At 40.3% G+C, this 14,561-nt stretch overlaps 1 protein-coding gene across 2 annotated transcripts in view; it reads left to right on the top strand.

The window, feature by feature from the left end:
- The window catches only part of CTSS (cathepsin S), a 36,227-nt gene that overhangs the window by 4,311 nt on the left and 17,355 nt on the right, over positions 1-14,561 (top strand). For both annotated transcript variants that reach the window (XM_050751069.1, XM_050751058.1), the window contains exons 3-6: positions 3,665-3,787; positions 9,348-9,497; positions 12,493-12,720; positions 14,337-14,502. In XM_050751069.1, coding sequence (XP_050607026.1) covers positions 3,665-3,787; positions 9,348-9,497; positions 12,493-12,720; positions 14,337-14,502 — 667 coding nt within the window. The remainder of the gene's footprint in view (positions 1-3,664; positions 3,788-9,347; positions 9,498-12,492; positions 12,721-14,336; positions 14,503-14,561) is intronic.

Genomic DNA, 14,561 nt, shown 5'->3' with positions numbered 1-14,561 from the left:
GAATTTTGATAGAAATTGCACTGAATTTCTAGTTTGCTTTGGGTAGTATGAACATTTTAGCAATATTAATTCTTCCAATCCTTGAGCATGGAATATCTTCCCATTTATTTATTTTATCTTAAATTTCTTTCTTTCTTTCTTTTTCTTTTCTTTTTTTTTTTTTTTTTTTGAGACAGAATTTTGCTCTTGTTGCCCGGGCTGGAGTGCAATGACATGATCTCGGCTCTCCGCAACCTCCGCCTCCCAGGTTCAAGCAATTCTCCTGCCTCAGCCTCCCGAGTAGCTGGGATTACAGGCATGCACCACCACGCCCAGCTAATTTTGTGTTTTTAGTAGAGTCAGGGTTTTTCCAAGTCGTTCAGGCTGGTCTCAAACTCCCGACGTTAGGTGATCCTGACCTCAGCCTCCCAAAGTGCTCGGATTACAGGCGTGAGCCACTGCGCCTGGCCTATTTTGTCTTCAGTTTCTTCCATCAATGTTTTATAGTTTTCAGCATATAACATTTCAACTCCTTGGTTAAATTTACTCCTAAGTATGTTTTAAATGCTATTGTAAATAGAATTGTTTTCTTAATTTCTTTTTCAAATAGTTGTTAGTGTATAAAAACACTACTGACTTTTGTATGTTGACTTTGTGTCCTACAACTTTACTGAATTCACATATCAGTTCTAATAGTTTTTTGATGGAGTCTTTCCTTTCTCTCTCTCTCTTTTTCTTTTTCTTTTTTTTTTTTTTTGAGACGGATTCTTGCTCTGTCGCCCAGGCTGGAGTGCAGTGGTGCAGTCTCGGCTCACTGCAAGCTCCGCCTCCTGGGTTCAAGCGATTCTCCTGCCTCAGCCTCCTGAGTAGCTGGGATTACTGGCACATGCCACCACACCCAGATACTTTTTGTGTTTTTAGTAGAGACAGGGTTTCACCATGTTGGTCATGCTGGTCTCGAACTCCTGACCTCATGATCCACTCACCTTGGCCTCCCAAAGTGCTGGGATTACAGGCATGAACCACCGTGCCCAAACCTTTTTTTTTTTTTTTTGAGATGAGATCTTGCTTTGTCACCCAGGTTGGAGTAAAGTGGTATGATCATAGCTTACTGCAGCCTCAAACTCCCAGCTCAAGTGATTCTCTTGCCTCAGCCTTCCAAGTAACTGGGACTATAAGCACATGGCACCACACCTGGTTAATTTCTATTTTTGGTTTTTGTAGAGATGGGGTCTTGCCATGTTGTCCAGGCTGGTGTTAAACTCCTGGATTCATACAATCCTCCCATCTCAACCTCCCAAAGTATAGGCATGAGCCACCACACCTGGCCAAGACTTTCTATATGATCATGTCATCAACAAACAAAGGCAATTTTACTTCTTCCTTCTCTTATTTGGAGGCCTTGTATTTATTTTTCTTGCCTAATTGCTCTGGCTAGGATTTTCAGCACTATATTGACTAGAAATGGTGAAAGTGGGTACCCTTGTCTTTTTCTGATCTTAGCAGAATTGCCTTTAAATTTTCACCCAGTTGAGTATGGTGTTAGCTGTAGTCTTGCCATATATGGCCTATTTGTGTTGAGGAACATTCCTTCTACATGTAATTTGTTGAGAATGTTTGTCATGAAAGGATGTTGAATTCTGTCAAATGCTTTTCCTGCATCTATTGAAATGATCATATGGTTTCCTTGGTGCTGATGAATTTCACCCTCACCCACACCCTTTATGAAGAGGTTCCTCATTTCAAGGTTGACTGGAGTTAGATGTGCAATTAGCACCATTATCTGGTTAAATGAATGCTATCCCTCTGTTTAATAATTCCAATCCCTCAGGAGGAATGAACCTGACTTTTGATTAGTATCCTACCTTTATAATTGATCTCAAAGTGCACTTCTTTTTATTTTTTTTTTCCTTTCTTGTACTTAGATTTGTTTGTCTTTATACCATTGCTTCTCATCTTGCAGTTTGGAAGTAAGCCCATCATGCATGCCCATTATGTCAATTATTGGGGTAACAGTAAAACCTTGCTCCAAGGGACAGAAACCTGCATCCAGACTTGCTACCCAGCAAGTCTGGCTTCAGCTATTCTAGGAGGCACCATCCACCTTGCCTTCTACATCATTGTATTCTATGTGAATGAATCTCCTGAAGGACAAGAAAATTGACAGTCAGCTTGTAAATTCACTGTGAATAAAATTAAAATAATAGAACCAAAAATAACTTTTCAAAAGACTATATATAAAGGAATAATATGTACACTAATAGACAAGAAAAAAATTAGAAATCTTAGAAATAAAAAATATTGTCACTGCAATAAAAATCAAAAGGATTTCCAGACTGTAAAGAGTTGGATAGTATCTGAAAGATACTACTGAGGGATTCACCCTGAATGCAGCACCTAGAAATAAAAAGAAAAATATAAGAAAACGCAAGTAAGAAGATGAAAGAGAGTTTGAGGCTCCAAAATACTTTGGATAGGAGTTTCTGAAAAAGAGAATTAGATGGAATGGTGGAGAAGCAATATATGTGGAGACACTGATTGAGAATATTCCAGATATGAGACAAGGTCCTGAGTCATCCAATCAAAAGTACACAGCTGAAGGTAAATAAAGAAACCTACACCCAGACACATGTAATGAACTTGTAAAACATGAAAAAGAAAGAGAAAATCATGGCTGGGTGCATGGTTCACACCTGTAATCCCAGCACTTTGGGAGGCCAAGGGGGGGACGATCCTTTAAGGCCAGGAGTTTGAGACCAGCCTGTCTCTACAATAAAATAAAACAAAATAAAATAAAATAAAATAAAAATAAGCTGGTTGTGGTGGTGCATGCTTACAGTCCTAGCTACCTGGGCAGCTGAGATGGGAGGATAGTTTGAGCCCAAGAATTTGAAGCTGCAGTGAGCTGTGATCATACCACTGCACTCCAGCCTGGGCAACAGAGCAAGACCCTGTCTTTAAAAAAAAAAACAAAAAAAAAACAAAAAAAAAAACTGGCTGCAGTGGTACACACCAGTGATCCCAGTTATGCAGGAGGCTGAGGTGTGAAGATTGCTGGATCCCAGGAGGTCAAGGCTATAGTGCTGCACTCCATCCAGCCTGAGTGACAGAGCAAGACTATCAAAAATAATAATAATAACAATAATAGTAAATTTTAAAAAGAGAAGGAAATTCATGTTTATCATAAAATAATATTAATCACCATCAAAGCAGTTAAGAGCAAGAATTAAGATTAATATGTGAAGTTAGCAGTTATATTGGATATATTTATGCATTTGCATGCTCTCAGATCCACATTTGGTAGAATGCTTCAAAAATGCTATTTTCGGGTGGTGCAGTGGTTCACACCTGTAATCCCAGTACTTTGGGAGGCCGAGGCAGGCAGATCCCCTGAGGTCAGGAGTTTGAGACCAGCCTGGCCAACATGACGAAACCCCGTCTCTACTAAAAATACAAAAATTAGCTGGTGTGGTGGCATATGCCTGTAATCCCAGATACTCGGGAGGCTGAGGCAGAGAATCACTTGAACCTAGGAATCGGAGGTTTAAGTGAGCTGAGATCATGCCACTGGACTCCAGTTTGGGTGACAGAGTGAAACTCCATCTAAAAAAAAAGCCATTTTCATTATCAAACACTTACTTGTCCAGGATGCAGTATGACTATGTTCTTCTTCATTATGTTTTAGAATGAAGAAGCAGTACGACGTCTCATCTGGGAAAAGAATCTAAAGTTTGTGATGCTTCATAACCTGGAGCATTCAATGGGAATGCACTCATATGATCTGGGCATGAACCACCTGGGAGACATGGTAGGTACATTACAAGGAATCCCACTTTCGTGTCTGGGTAAACATCATTTCCTTTCTGTCTCCCCAAAAGCAATTTGAAGGTAAACAACAATAACAAAGGAACGTATAGTACAAAGTTGGAAAACAGTAGAATTTAAGGACATAAGAACTTGTGCAGAAATTCCTTACTTAGTTCTACTTTGACTGCTTTCTTTCTTTAACAAATCACTTCTTTAAAGGAAATTTTAAACTCACAGACTACCATTGTTTTTTTAAAATAAATTCTAGAAAGTATTACCTAAAGACTATCGACAGGCTTTTATAGAAAGTTGCCATACTTATTTAAGTCTAGATTGACAATTTAGTATGATCCATCTGCTTTCTTAATGGGAGCATGTGGGTATTTAATCTCACAAATAATCTTCTATTGGTTTTCAGATTCTGTTCTGTCCTACAAAACTGTACCGCTGTTGCCAAAGTGAAGAAGGGAACGCCCTAGGTAGACTAAACTCCTTCTTAAATGCAGGAATCTCATTTGTAATTCTTTCTCACATGGGAAACCAGTTTAGTCCACTTTTTAGACAGCGCTTTTATAAAATTCTGCCTTGCTTTGAAACAAAAATCTGCCTCCCTGTAACTTCTAGTTTTTACCATTCTCTTTTCCTCCTTCCCCATGAGGGTGCCTAACTGGGATGCTAGTGCGAAGTGTGAAACTAAACAAATCCAGATAATTCACCCCACCAGATCCTAATGGAACCTCTCTTGGTCACAACTATTACTGGTTTTTCTCAGTTTTTTTATTCCATGTCAGTTTTAAAATATATTCACAGTTACAGTTATTAGGATATTAGAAAGAAGGATAGTCTGGGCGCAGTGACTCACGCCTGTAATCCTAGCACTTTGGGAGGCCGAGGTGGGCAGATCACGAGGTCAGGAGTTCAAGACCACCCTGACCAACATGGAGAAACCCTGTCTCTACTAAAAATACAAAATTAACTGGGTGCGGTGGCTCATGACTGTAATCCCAGCACTTTGTGAGGCTAAGATGGGCAGATGACCTGAGGTCGGGAGTTTGAGACCAGTCTAACCAACATAGAGAAACCCCATCTCTACTAAAAATACAAAATTAGCTGGATGTGGTGGCACATGCCTGTAATCTCAGCTACTTGGGAGGCTGAGGCAGGAGAATCACTTGAACCTGGGAGGCAGAGGTTGCAGTGAGCCGAGGTCACGCCATTGCACTCCAGCCTGGGCAACAAGAGTGAAACTCCGTCTCAAAAAAAAAAAAAAAAAAAAAGGAAGAAAAGAAAGGATATAAGTGAAAGAGATATATATATAGTCATGTGTCATATACATTTTGGCCACTGATGGACCACATATACCTCAGTGGTCCTTCAAGATTATAATGGAGCGGAAAAGTTCCTCTTGCCTAGCTAGTGATGTTGTAGCCACCATAGCAATGTAGCACAATACACTACTCACTTGTCTGTGGTGATGCTGCTGTAAACAGACCTACTGCTCTGCCAGTGGTGTAAAAGTATAGCACATAAAATTTTGCACAGTACAAAATGTTTCATAATAATAAATGACTATGTTACTGGTTTATGTATTTACTATACTATACTTTTAATTGTTATTTTAAAGTGTACTCCTACTTATACTTTTAAAAAGTTAACTGTTAAACAGCCTCAGGCAGGTCCTTCAGGAGGTATCCAGTAGAAAACATTGTTATCAGAGATGACAGCTCCATAAGTGTTATTGCCCCTGAAGACCTTCCAGTGGGACAACAGGTGGAGACAGAATGCAGTGATACTGATGATCCTGACCTTGTATAGGCCTAGGCTAATATGTGTGTGTGTGTGTGTTTGTATATTAGTTTTTAACAAAAAAGTGTAAAAACTTTAAAAAAATTTTTTATTATACTTTAAGTTCTAGGGTACATGTGCACAACGTGCAGGTTTGTTACATATGTATACATGTGCCATGTTGGTGTGCTGCACCCATTAACTCGTCATTTACATTAGGTATATCTCCTAATGCTATCCCTCCCCGCTCCCCCCTCCCCACAATAGGACCCAGTGTGTGATGTTCCCCTTCCTGTGTCCAAGTGATCTCATTGTTCAATTCCCACCTATGAGTGAAAACATGCGGTATTTGGCTTTCTGTTCTTGTGATAGTTTGCTGAGATTGATGGTTTCCAGCTGCATCCATGTCCCTACAAAGGACACGAACTCATCCTTTTTTATGGCTGCATAGTATTCCATGGTGTATATATGCCATGTTTTCTTAATCCAGTCTGTCACTGATGGACATTTGGGTTGATTCCAAGTCTTTGCTATTGTGAATAGTGCCGCAATAAACATACGTGTGCATGTGTCTTTATAGCAGCATGACTTATAATCCTTTGGGTATATCCCCAGTAACGGGATGGCTGGGTCAAATGGTATTTCTAGTTCTAGATCCTTGAGGAATCGCCACACTGTTTTCCACAATGGTTGAACTAGTTTACAGTCCCACCAACAGTGTAAAAGTGTTCCTATTTCTCCACATCCTCTCTAGCACCTGTTGTTTCCTGATTTTTTAATGATTGCCATTCTAACTGGTGTGAGATGGTATCTCATTGTGGTTTTGATTTGCATTTCTCTGATGGTGAGTGATGATGAGCATTTTTTCATGTGTCTGTTGGCTGTATGAATGTCTTCTTTTGAGAAGTGTCTGTTCATATCCTTTGCCCACTTTTTGATGGGGTTGTTTGTTTTTTTCTTGTAAATTTGATTGAGTTCTTTATAGGCTCTGGATATTAGCCCTTCGTCAGTTGAGTAGTTTGCAAAAATTTTCTCCCATTCTGTAGGTTGCCTGTTCACTCTGATGGTAGTTTCTTTTGCTGTGCAGAATCTCTTTAGTTTAATTAGATCCTATTTGTCAATTTTGGCTTTTGTTGCCATTGCTTTTGGTGTTTTAGGCATGAAGTCCTTGCCCATGCCTATGTCCTGAATGGTATTACCTAGGTTTTCTTCTAGGGTTTTTATGGTATTAGGTCTAACATTTAAGTCTCTAATCCATCTTGAATTAATTTTCATATAAGGAGTAAGGAAAGGATCCAGTTTCAGCTTTCTACTTATGGCTAGCCAATTTTTCCAGCACCATTTATTAAATAGGGAATCCTTTCCCCATTTCTTGTTTTTGTCAGGTTTGTCAAAGATCAGATGACTGTAGATGTGTGGTATTATTTCTGAGGGCTCTTTCTGTTCCATTGGTCTATATCTCTGTTTTGGCACCAGTACCATGCTGTTTTGGTTACTGTAGCCTTGTAGTATAGTTTGAAGTCAGGTAGCATGATGCCTCCAGCTTTGTTCTTTTGGCTTAGGATTGTCTTGGCAATGCGGGGTGTTTTTTGGTTCCCTATGAACTTTAAAGCAGTTTTTTCCAATTCTGTGAAGAAAGTCATTGGTAGCTTAATGGGGATGGCATTGAATCTATAAATTACCTTGGGCAGTATGGCCATTTTCACAATATTGATTTTTCCTATCCATGAGCATGGTATGTTCTTCCATTTGTTTGTGTCCTCTTTTATTTCACTGAGCAGTGGTTTGTAGTTCTTCTTGAAGAGGTCCTTTACATCCCTTGTAAGTTGGATTCCTAGGTATTTTATTCTCTTTGAAGCAACTGTGAATGGGAGTTCATTCATGATTTGGTTCTCTGTTTGTCTGTTACTGGTGTATAAGAATGCTTGTGATTTTTGCACATTGATTTTGTATCCTGAGACTTTGCTGAAGTTGCTTATCAGCTTAAGATTTTGGGCTGAGACAATGGGGTTTTCTAAATATACAATCATGTCATCTGCAAACAGGGACAATTTGACTTCCTCTTTTCCTAACTGAATACCCTTTATTTCTTTCTCTTGCCTGATTGCCCTAGCCAGAACTTCCAACACTACGTTGAATAGGAGTGGTGAGAGAGGGCATCCCTGTCTTGTGCCAGTTTTCAAAGGGAATGCTTCCAGTTTTTGCCCATTCAGTATGATATTGGCTGTGGGTTTGTCATAAATAGCTCTTATTATTTTGAGATACGTTCCATCAATACCGAATTTATTGAGAGTTTTTAGCATGAAGGGCTGTTGAATTTTGTCAAAGGCCTTTTCTGCATCTATTGAGATAATCATGTGGTTTTTGTCTTTGGTTCTGTTTATATGCTGGATTACATTTATTGATTTGCATATGTTGAATCAGCCTTGCATCCCAGGGATGAAGCCCACTTGATCATGGTGGATAAGCTTTTTGATGTGCTGCTGGATTCGGCTTGCCAGTATTTTATTGAGGATTTTTGCATTGATGTTCATCAGGGATATTTGTCTAAAATTCTCTTTTTTTGTTGTATCTCTGCCAGGCTTTGGTATCAGGATGATGTTGGCCTTGTAAAATGAGTTAGGGAGGATTCCCTCTTTCTCTATTGATTGGAATAGTTTCAGAAGGAATGGTACCAGCTCCTCCTTGTACCTCTGGTAGAATTTGGCTGTGAATCCGTCTGGTCCTGGACTTTTTTTGGTTGGTAGGCTATTAATTATTGCCTCAATTTCAGAGCCTGCTATTGGTCTATTCAGGGATTCAACTTACTTTAAAAGTAAAAACTTTTAAAAAATTAAAAATAGAAAAAGCTTATAGAAGAAGGCGATAAAGAAGAAAATATTTTCATACAGCTATACAATGTGTTTGTATTTTAAGGTGTTACTATAAAAGACAAACATTTAAAAAATTAAAAGTTTATTAAGTAAAAAAGTTGCATTAAACTAAGGTTAATTTATTACTGAAGAAAGAAAAAATGTTTAACAAATTTAGTGTAGCCTAAGTGCACTGTGTTTATAAAGTCTACAGTAATATCCTGGGCCTTCACATTCACTCTCCACTCACTCACTGACTCACCCAGAGCAACTCCAGGCCTTTCATAGTAAATGAGCTATACAGAAGTACCATTTTTACTTTTTTTTTTTTTTTTTGAGATGGAGTCTCACCCGTTGCCCAGGCTGGAGTGCAGTGGCACGATCTTGGCTCACTGTGACCTCTGCCTCCCAGGCTCAAGTGATTCTCCTGCCTCAGCCTCCTGAATAGCTGGGATTACAGGCATGCATCACCATGCCCAGCTAATTTTTATATTTTTGGTATAGATGGGGTTTTACCACGTTGGCCAGGCTGGTCTCGAACTCCTGACCTCAGGTGATCTGCCCGGCTCGGCCTCCCAAAGTGCTGGGATAGCAGGTGTGAGCCACTGTGCCCAGCCCCCATTTTTACTCTTTATACTGTATTTTCACTATACCTTTTCTATGTTTAGATATATTTAGATACACAAGTACTTCATATTGTTCTACAATTGCCTACAACCTTCAGTACAGTACCATGCTGTGCAGGTTTGTAGTCTAGGAGCAACGGGCCCTTCCATACAGCCTAGGTGTGTAGGAGCCGATACGCTCTAGGTTTGTGTGAGTAGACACTATGGTGTTTGCACAATGACAAAATCACCTAACAACGCATTTCTCAGAACATATTCCAGTCATTAAACGATGCCTGACTGTATATTTGCTTTGTAGACCAGTGAAGAAGTGATGTCTTTGATGAGTTCCCTGAGAGTTCCCAGCCAGTGGCAGAGAAATATCACATATAAGTCAAACGCTAATCAGATATTGCCGGATTCTGTGGACTGGAGAGAGAAAGGGTGTGTTACTGAAGTGAAATATCAAGTGAGTATTACAATCCCAAGCCTCTGAACCCTAGGTAGAGCTCTTTAAATGCTTAGTCTAGCTACAGAATTTGATAGTGAATCTTACAGTCCCACGTGTTACTTTCTCATTATTTTCGTTATTCTTGTCTTCCCAACTAAATTATAAGTTCCTTAAGGGCAAGGATCACATATTATATTTTATTTATACAGTTGGCCCTCCATATCCACAGGTTCCATATCTGCAGATTCCACCAACCGTGGATCAAAAATATCCAGAAAAAGGTGAAGATAAAAAAATAGGCCAGGTGCTCACGCCCATAATACCATTACTTTGGGAGGCTGAGGTGGGCAGATCACCTGAGGCCAGGAGTTCGAGACCAGCCTGGCCAACATGATGAAACCTCGTCTCCACTAAAAATACAAAAATTAACTGGGCCCGGTGGCACATGCCTGTAATCCCAGTTACTCAGGAGGGTGAGGCAGGAGAATCACTTGAACCTGGGAGGCAGAGGTTGCAGTGAGCTGAGATCGCACCACTGCACTCCAGCCTGAGCTACAAAGCGAGACTTCATCTCAAAAAAAAAAAAAAAGTTAGTAAAGTATGTGGGAAGACCAGGCATAGTGGCTTATGCCTGCAATCCCGCACTTTTCCAGGTCAAGGGAGGAAGATCACTTGAGGTCAGGAGTTCGAGACCAGCTTGGCCAACATGGTGAAGTCCTGTCTCTACTGAAAATACAAAAATTAGCCTAGCATGGTGGCAGGCTCCTGTAATCCCAGCTACTCAGGAGGGTGAGACAGGAGAATCACTTGAACCTGGGAGGCAGAGGTTGCATTAAGCTGAGATCTTGCCACTGCACTCCAGCCTGGGCCATAGAGTGAGATCCTGTCTTTTAAAAAAAAAAAAAAAGCACATATAGGAGGATGTGTAGATTATATGCAAATACTCAGTCATTTATATAAGGAACTTGAAAATTCTTGACTTTTGGTATGCTCAGGGGTCCTGGAACCAATCCCTTGTGGATACTGAGGGACAACTGGATTCTCCACAGTGTTTTTGTTGTTGTTGTTGTTTGTTTTTTTGTTTTTGAGACAGAGTCTCCCTCTGTTTTGCCCAGGCTGGACTGCAGTGGTGCAATCTAGGCTCACTGCAACCTCTGCCTCTTGGGCTCAAGTGATCCTCCCACCTCAGCCTATATAGTGACTACAGGCACACACCACCACACTCCGCTTTTTTTTTTTTTTTTTTTTTTGTATTTTTAGTAGAGATGGGTTTTGCCATGTAGCCCAAGCTGGTCTCAAGCTTCTGAGCTCAAGTGATCCTCCCACTTCCATCTCCCAAAGTGCTGGGATTATAGTCATGAGCCCTCGCGGTCAGCCTCCACAGTGCTTTTCTAAGTGATCATAGAACCACCTACTTAGACAAACACTGAACTAAGCAAATAGGTGTTTAACACAGACTTTCATTGCTCATGCTACTCATTGACTGCACTGGACTCTCCAATAAGCCAATTGCTTGAGAAGCAGTGTTGCGTGAGAGAGCCCTGGTGATCAGGAAGTTTCTCCATTTCACTTGTGAATTTCAAAGTTGAAGGAGAAGAAAGAACTAGAGCTAGAGTGATCTATAAATTGTGCCACTCAAGTTCATTCATGGTTAGTCTTGCATCGTTAGAATATGAAATATGTGCCTTGTAAAATTATTGTTCCTATGCTGTTGTATTTTCCTTTAGTTTGCTTATTTTAAAAAATTGCAAAAATCCTAAATTAGTTAGAGGTATCACCATAGAGGTCAGGGTAAGTGAGAGGAATCAAAGCATTCTGAGCAGCTACCCCAGCTTGTGATCAATGAAGAAAGTAAAAATGTATTAGGAAGTAAATGGTGGCCAGGCACAGTGGCTCATGTCTGTGATTCCAGTGCTTTGGAAGGCAGAGGGAGGAGGATCGCTTGAGTCCAGGAGTTAGAAACCAGCCTAGGCAATATAGTGAGGCCCTGTCTCTACAAAAAATAAAAATAAAAATTAGCCAGGCATGGTGCGCTCCTGTAGTCCCAGCTACTTGAGGGGCTGAGATGGGAGGACTGCTTGAGCCTGGGAGGTTGAGGCTACAGTGAGCCATGATCGCACCACTGCACTTCAGTCTGAGTGACAGAGGGAAACCCTGCCTCAAACCAAAAAAAGGTAAATGGTACTGCTAATCTCTTATTCTTTTCCACGTACATATTTTTCTTTCAACTAGTTTTGGATTTCTTACCCGAGGTTCTCTAAAATAACAGCTTTAGAAGACCCAATAAACCACATATTTAGATGCTAACTCTGAGTAAGTTAATGAACTCCTTTCTCTGGGTGCTTGCATTTTAGTGAACAATTTTGCTTCAATCAAAAGCAATGTCAATTTCCTTCCTTTGGGTGGAGAGCAAAGTGGGAGGAGGGGAGGAGAGAGAAAGAGAACAATTATGATGGGGCTCTGGACACTCTGCCCCTTTTAAAACTAAATCAGCTTTGCCTTTTTTTGTTTGTTTATGCCTCCTTGTAAAATATTTTTTGATCAAAAAATGTCTGAACATGACAAAGGTTTGCAAAATGCCAACCTAGGATTAAATTTCTTATGTTTCAGGCATCATTTGACAGGAGAAAGGGTATTTTAGGTCAAGGAAATCATCCTAGCTTCTCTTAAAATCTCATTACTGTAAGCAACTATCTCCCTTACTTACGGATGAAAATAGGTGCAATTTGGTACATGCTTAGTGAGTATTGTTTCTTAGTATATTTGAATATGGTCATTATGCTCTGAGCTTGGTCAACCGCAAATCTCTATCAAGGTTGGACCTTGCCTAGATAACCATGAAGTATTTAGTCTGCATTCCCATTGTTAAAGACAGAAGGAAACTGTAGTGGCGGAGCTCTTCCTGGGAACTCGGGACAGAGCTGATGTAGTTGAGCGTTGTCCAGTTTGGGTTATGGAAGTCATTCCGAATGATTTTCTGTGATTTGCGTTTGTGACCTTGTATCTGTTTTAGGGTTCTTGTGGTGCTTGCTGGGCTTTCAGTGCTGTGGGGGCCCTGGAAGCACAGCTGAAGCTGAAAACAGGAAAGCTTGTGTCTCTCAGTGCCCAGAACCTGGTGGATTGCTCAACTGAAAAATATGGAAACAAAGGCTGCAATGGTGGCTTCATGACAACGGCTTTCCAGTACATCATTGATAACAACGGCATCGACTCAGACGCTTCCTATCCCTACAAAGCCACGGTGTGTCACAAGCAAACTTTTTGTGCTGCCCCATGATCTCATGTTATCCACTGACTGACTGCACTGGGCTTGCCACCACGCCAATTGCTTGAGAAGCAGTATTGTGTATGAGAGAGAACCCTGTACAGGAATTCTTAAATTCTCAAGAGTTCTCTTTCTGATGAAGTACTCTTCTTAATATATCAGTAGTACAAATAAGCAAGTAGCACTCATGCTTAAAAACCGATTTTAATGACTGGGTGTAGTGGCTCACGCTTGTAGTCTCAGCACTTTGGGAGGCCAAGGTGGGTGGATCACCTGAGGTCAGGAGTTTGAGACCAACCTGGCCAACATGGTAAAACACTGTCTCTACCAAAAATAGAAAAATTAGCCAGGCATGGTGGCGCATGCCTGTGGTCCCAGCTTCTTGGGAGGCTGAGGCAGGAGAATCACTTGAACTCAGGAGGCGGAGGTGCAGTGAGCCGAGATCACATCACTGTACTCCAGCCTTGGCAACGGAGCAAGACTCTGTCTCAAAATTAAACAAAACAGATTTTAAGCAAACTATCCTTAAAATTACTTCACTGTAAACTTTTTCTTCTGCAGCCTCCCATGCTCAACCTTATTCTCAGATCATTAACCACATCATTCTTCCACCCACTGAGAAGCTAAATAATACTCTCCTCTTCCTCGCAAATTCATTATACATTTTGATATAACGATAGCCTAAGGATTGTGTCCATGTTACAGAAGATTTTAAAAATATAAAAATATCACTCAAAAACCTTCTACCTTAACCACTATTATTTTGGTTTATTTCTTTCAAGTTATTTTCCTGTTAAGCACTTAAAAAACATAGTTGGCCCGGTGTGGTGGCTCACATCTGTAATCTCAGCACTTTGGGAGGTCGACGTGGGAGGATTGCTTGAGCTCAAGAGTTTGAGACCAGCCTGTGCAACATAGTGAGACCTCACCTCTACTAAAAATCAAAAAAATAGCCAGGCATGGTGGTGCACACCTGAGTAGCAGTTCCAGCTACGTAGGAAGCTGAGATGGGAGAATCACTTGGCCCAGGAGATGGAGTCTGCAGTGAGCCATGATTGTGCCACTGCACTCCAGCCTCGACAATGGAGGGAGAGCCTGTCTCAAAAAATAAATAATATAAATAAATACAAAACATAGTTGTATATACAACAAACATGAATTTGTAACTTTCCTTTTCCCACTTGAAATACACTTGTGTTTCCCATATTATATGGTCTTTATATACCATCATTTTAACTGCAGATCATCTTGCAGGCATCAAAAAGATTTTAAAGCTCTCACCTAGAGTTTTTTATCTCTATGTAATATTTCCCTACAGTCCACCTCAGAGTCGAGGGGACATTGCCCTGGCAAGTTTTGCCTGTATGAGGATGTTCATAATTTGAAAGAATAGAATAGTTCTGTATTTCCTCCATTATTGCTGAAACCCGAGACTGTTAGGATTTGGAAGATTTGCAAAGGAAGGAACATTAGACACATGAAAAAGTTAAAGAAAGGAAAGAAGACATATTTAAAATCTAGGCTTAGGATACTGGTGATTTATAAAGGAGTTGAAGTATACTTCTTTATCTGCTTTATACTTCTTTTTGCAGGATCAGAAGTGTCAATATGACTCAAAATATCGTGCTGCCACATGTTCAAAGTATACTGAACTTCCTTATGGCAGAGAAGATGTCCTGAAAGAAGTTGTGGCCAATAAAGGCCCAGTGTCTGTTGGTGTGGATGCGAGTCATCCTTCTTTCTTCCTCTACAGAAGTGGTAAAAAGATAAATAAATAAAAAATAATTAGAATTTAAAGAAAGAAACAAAGGATATTG

This window comes from Macaca thibetana, chromosome 1 (genome assembly GCF_024542745.1).
Source record: "Macaca thibetana thibetana isolate TM-01 chromosome 1, ASM2454274v1, whole genome shotgun sequence".
Taxonomy (NCBI): Eukaryota; Metazoa; Chordata; class Mammalia; order Primates; family Cercopithecidae; genus Macaca; species Macaca thibetana.
This window is presented reverse-complemented; position numbering and strand designations above follow the sequence as displayed.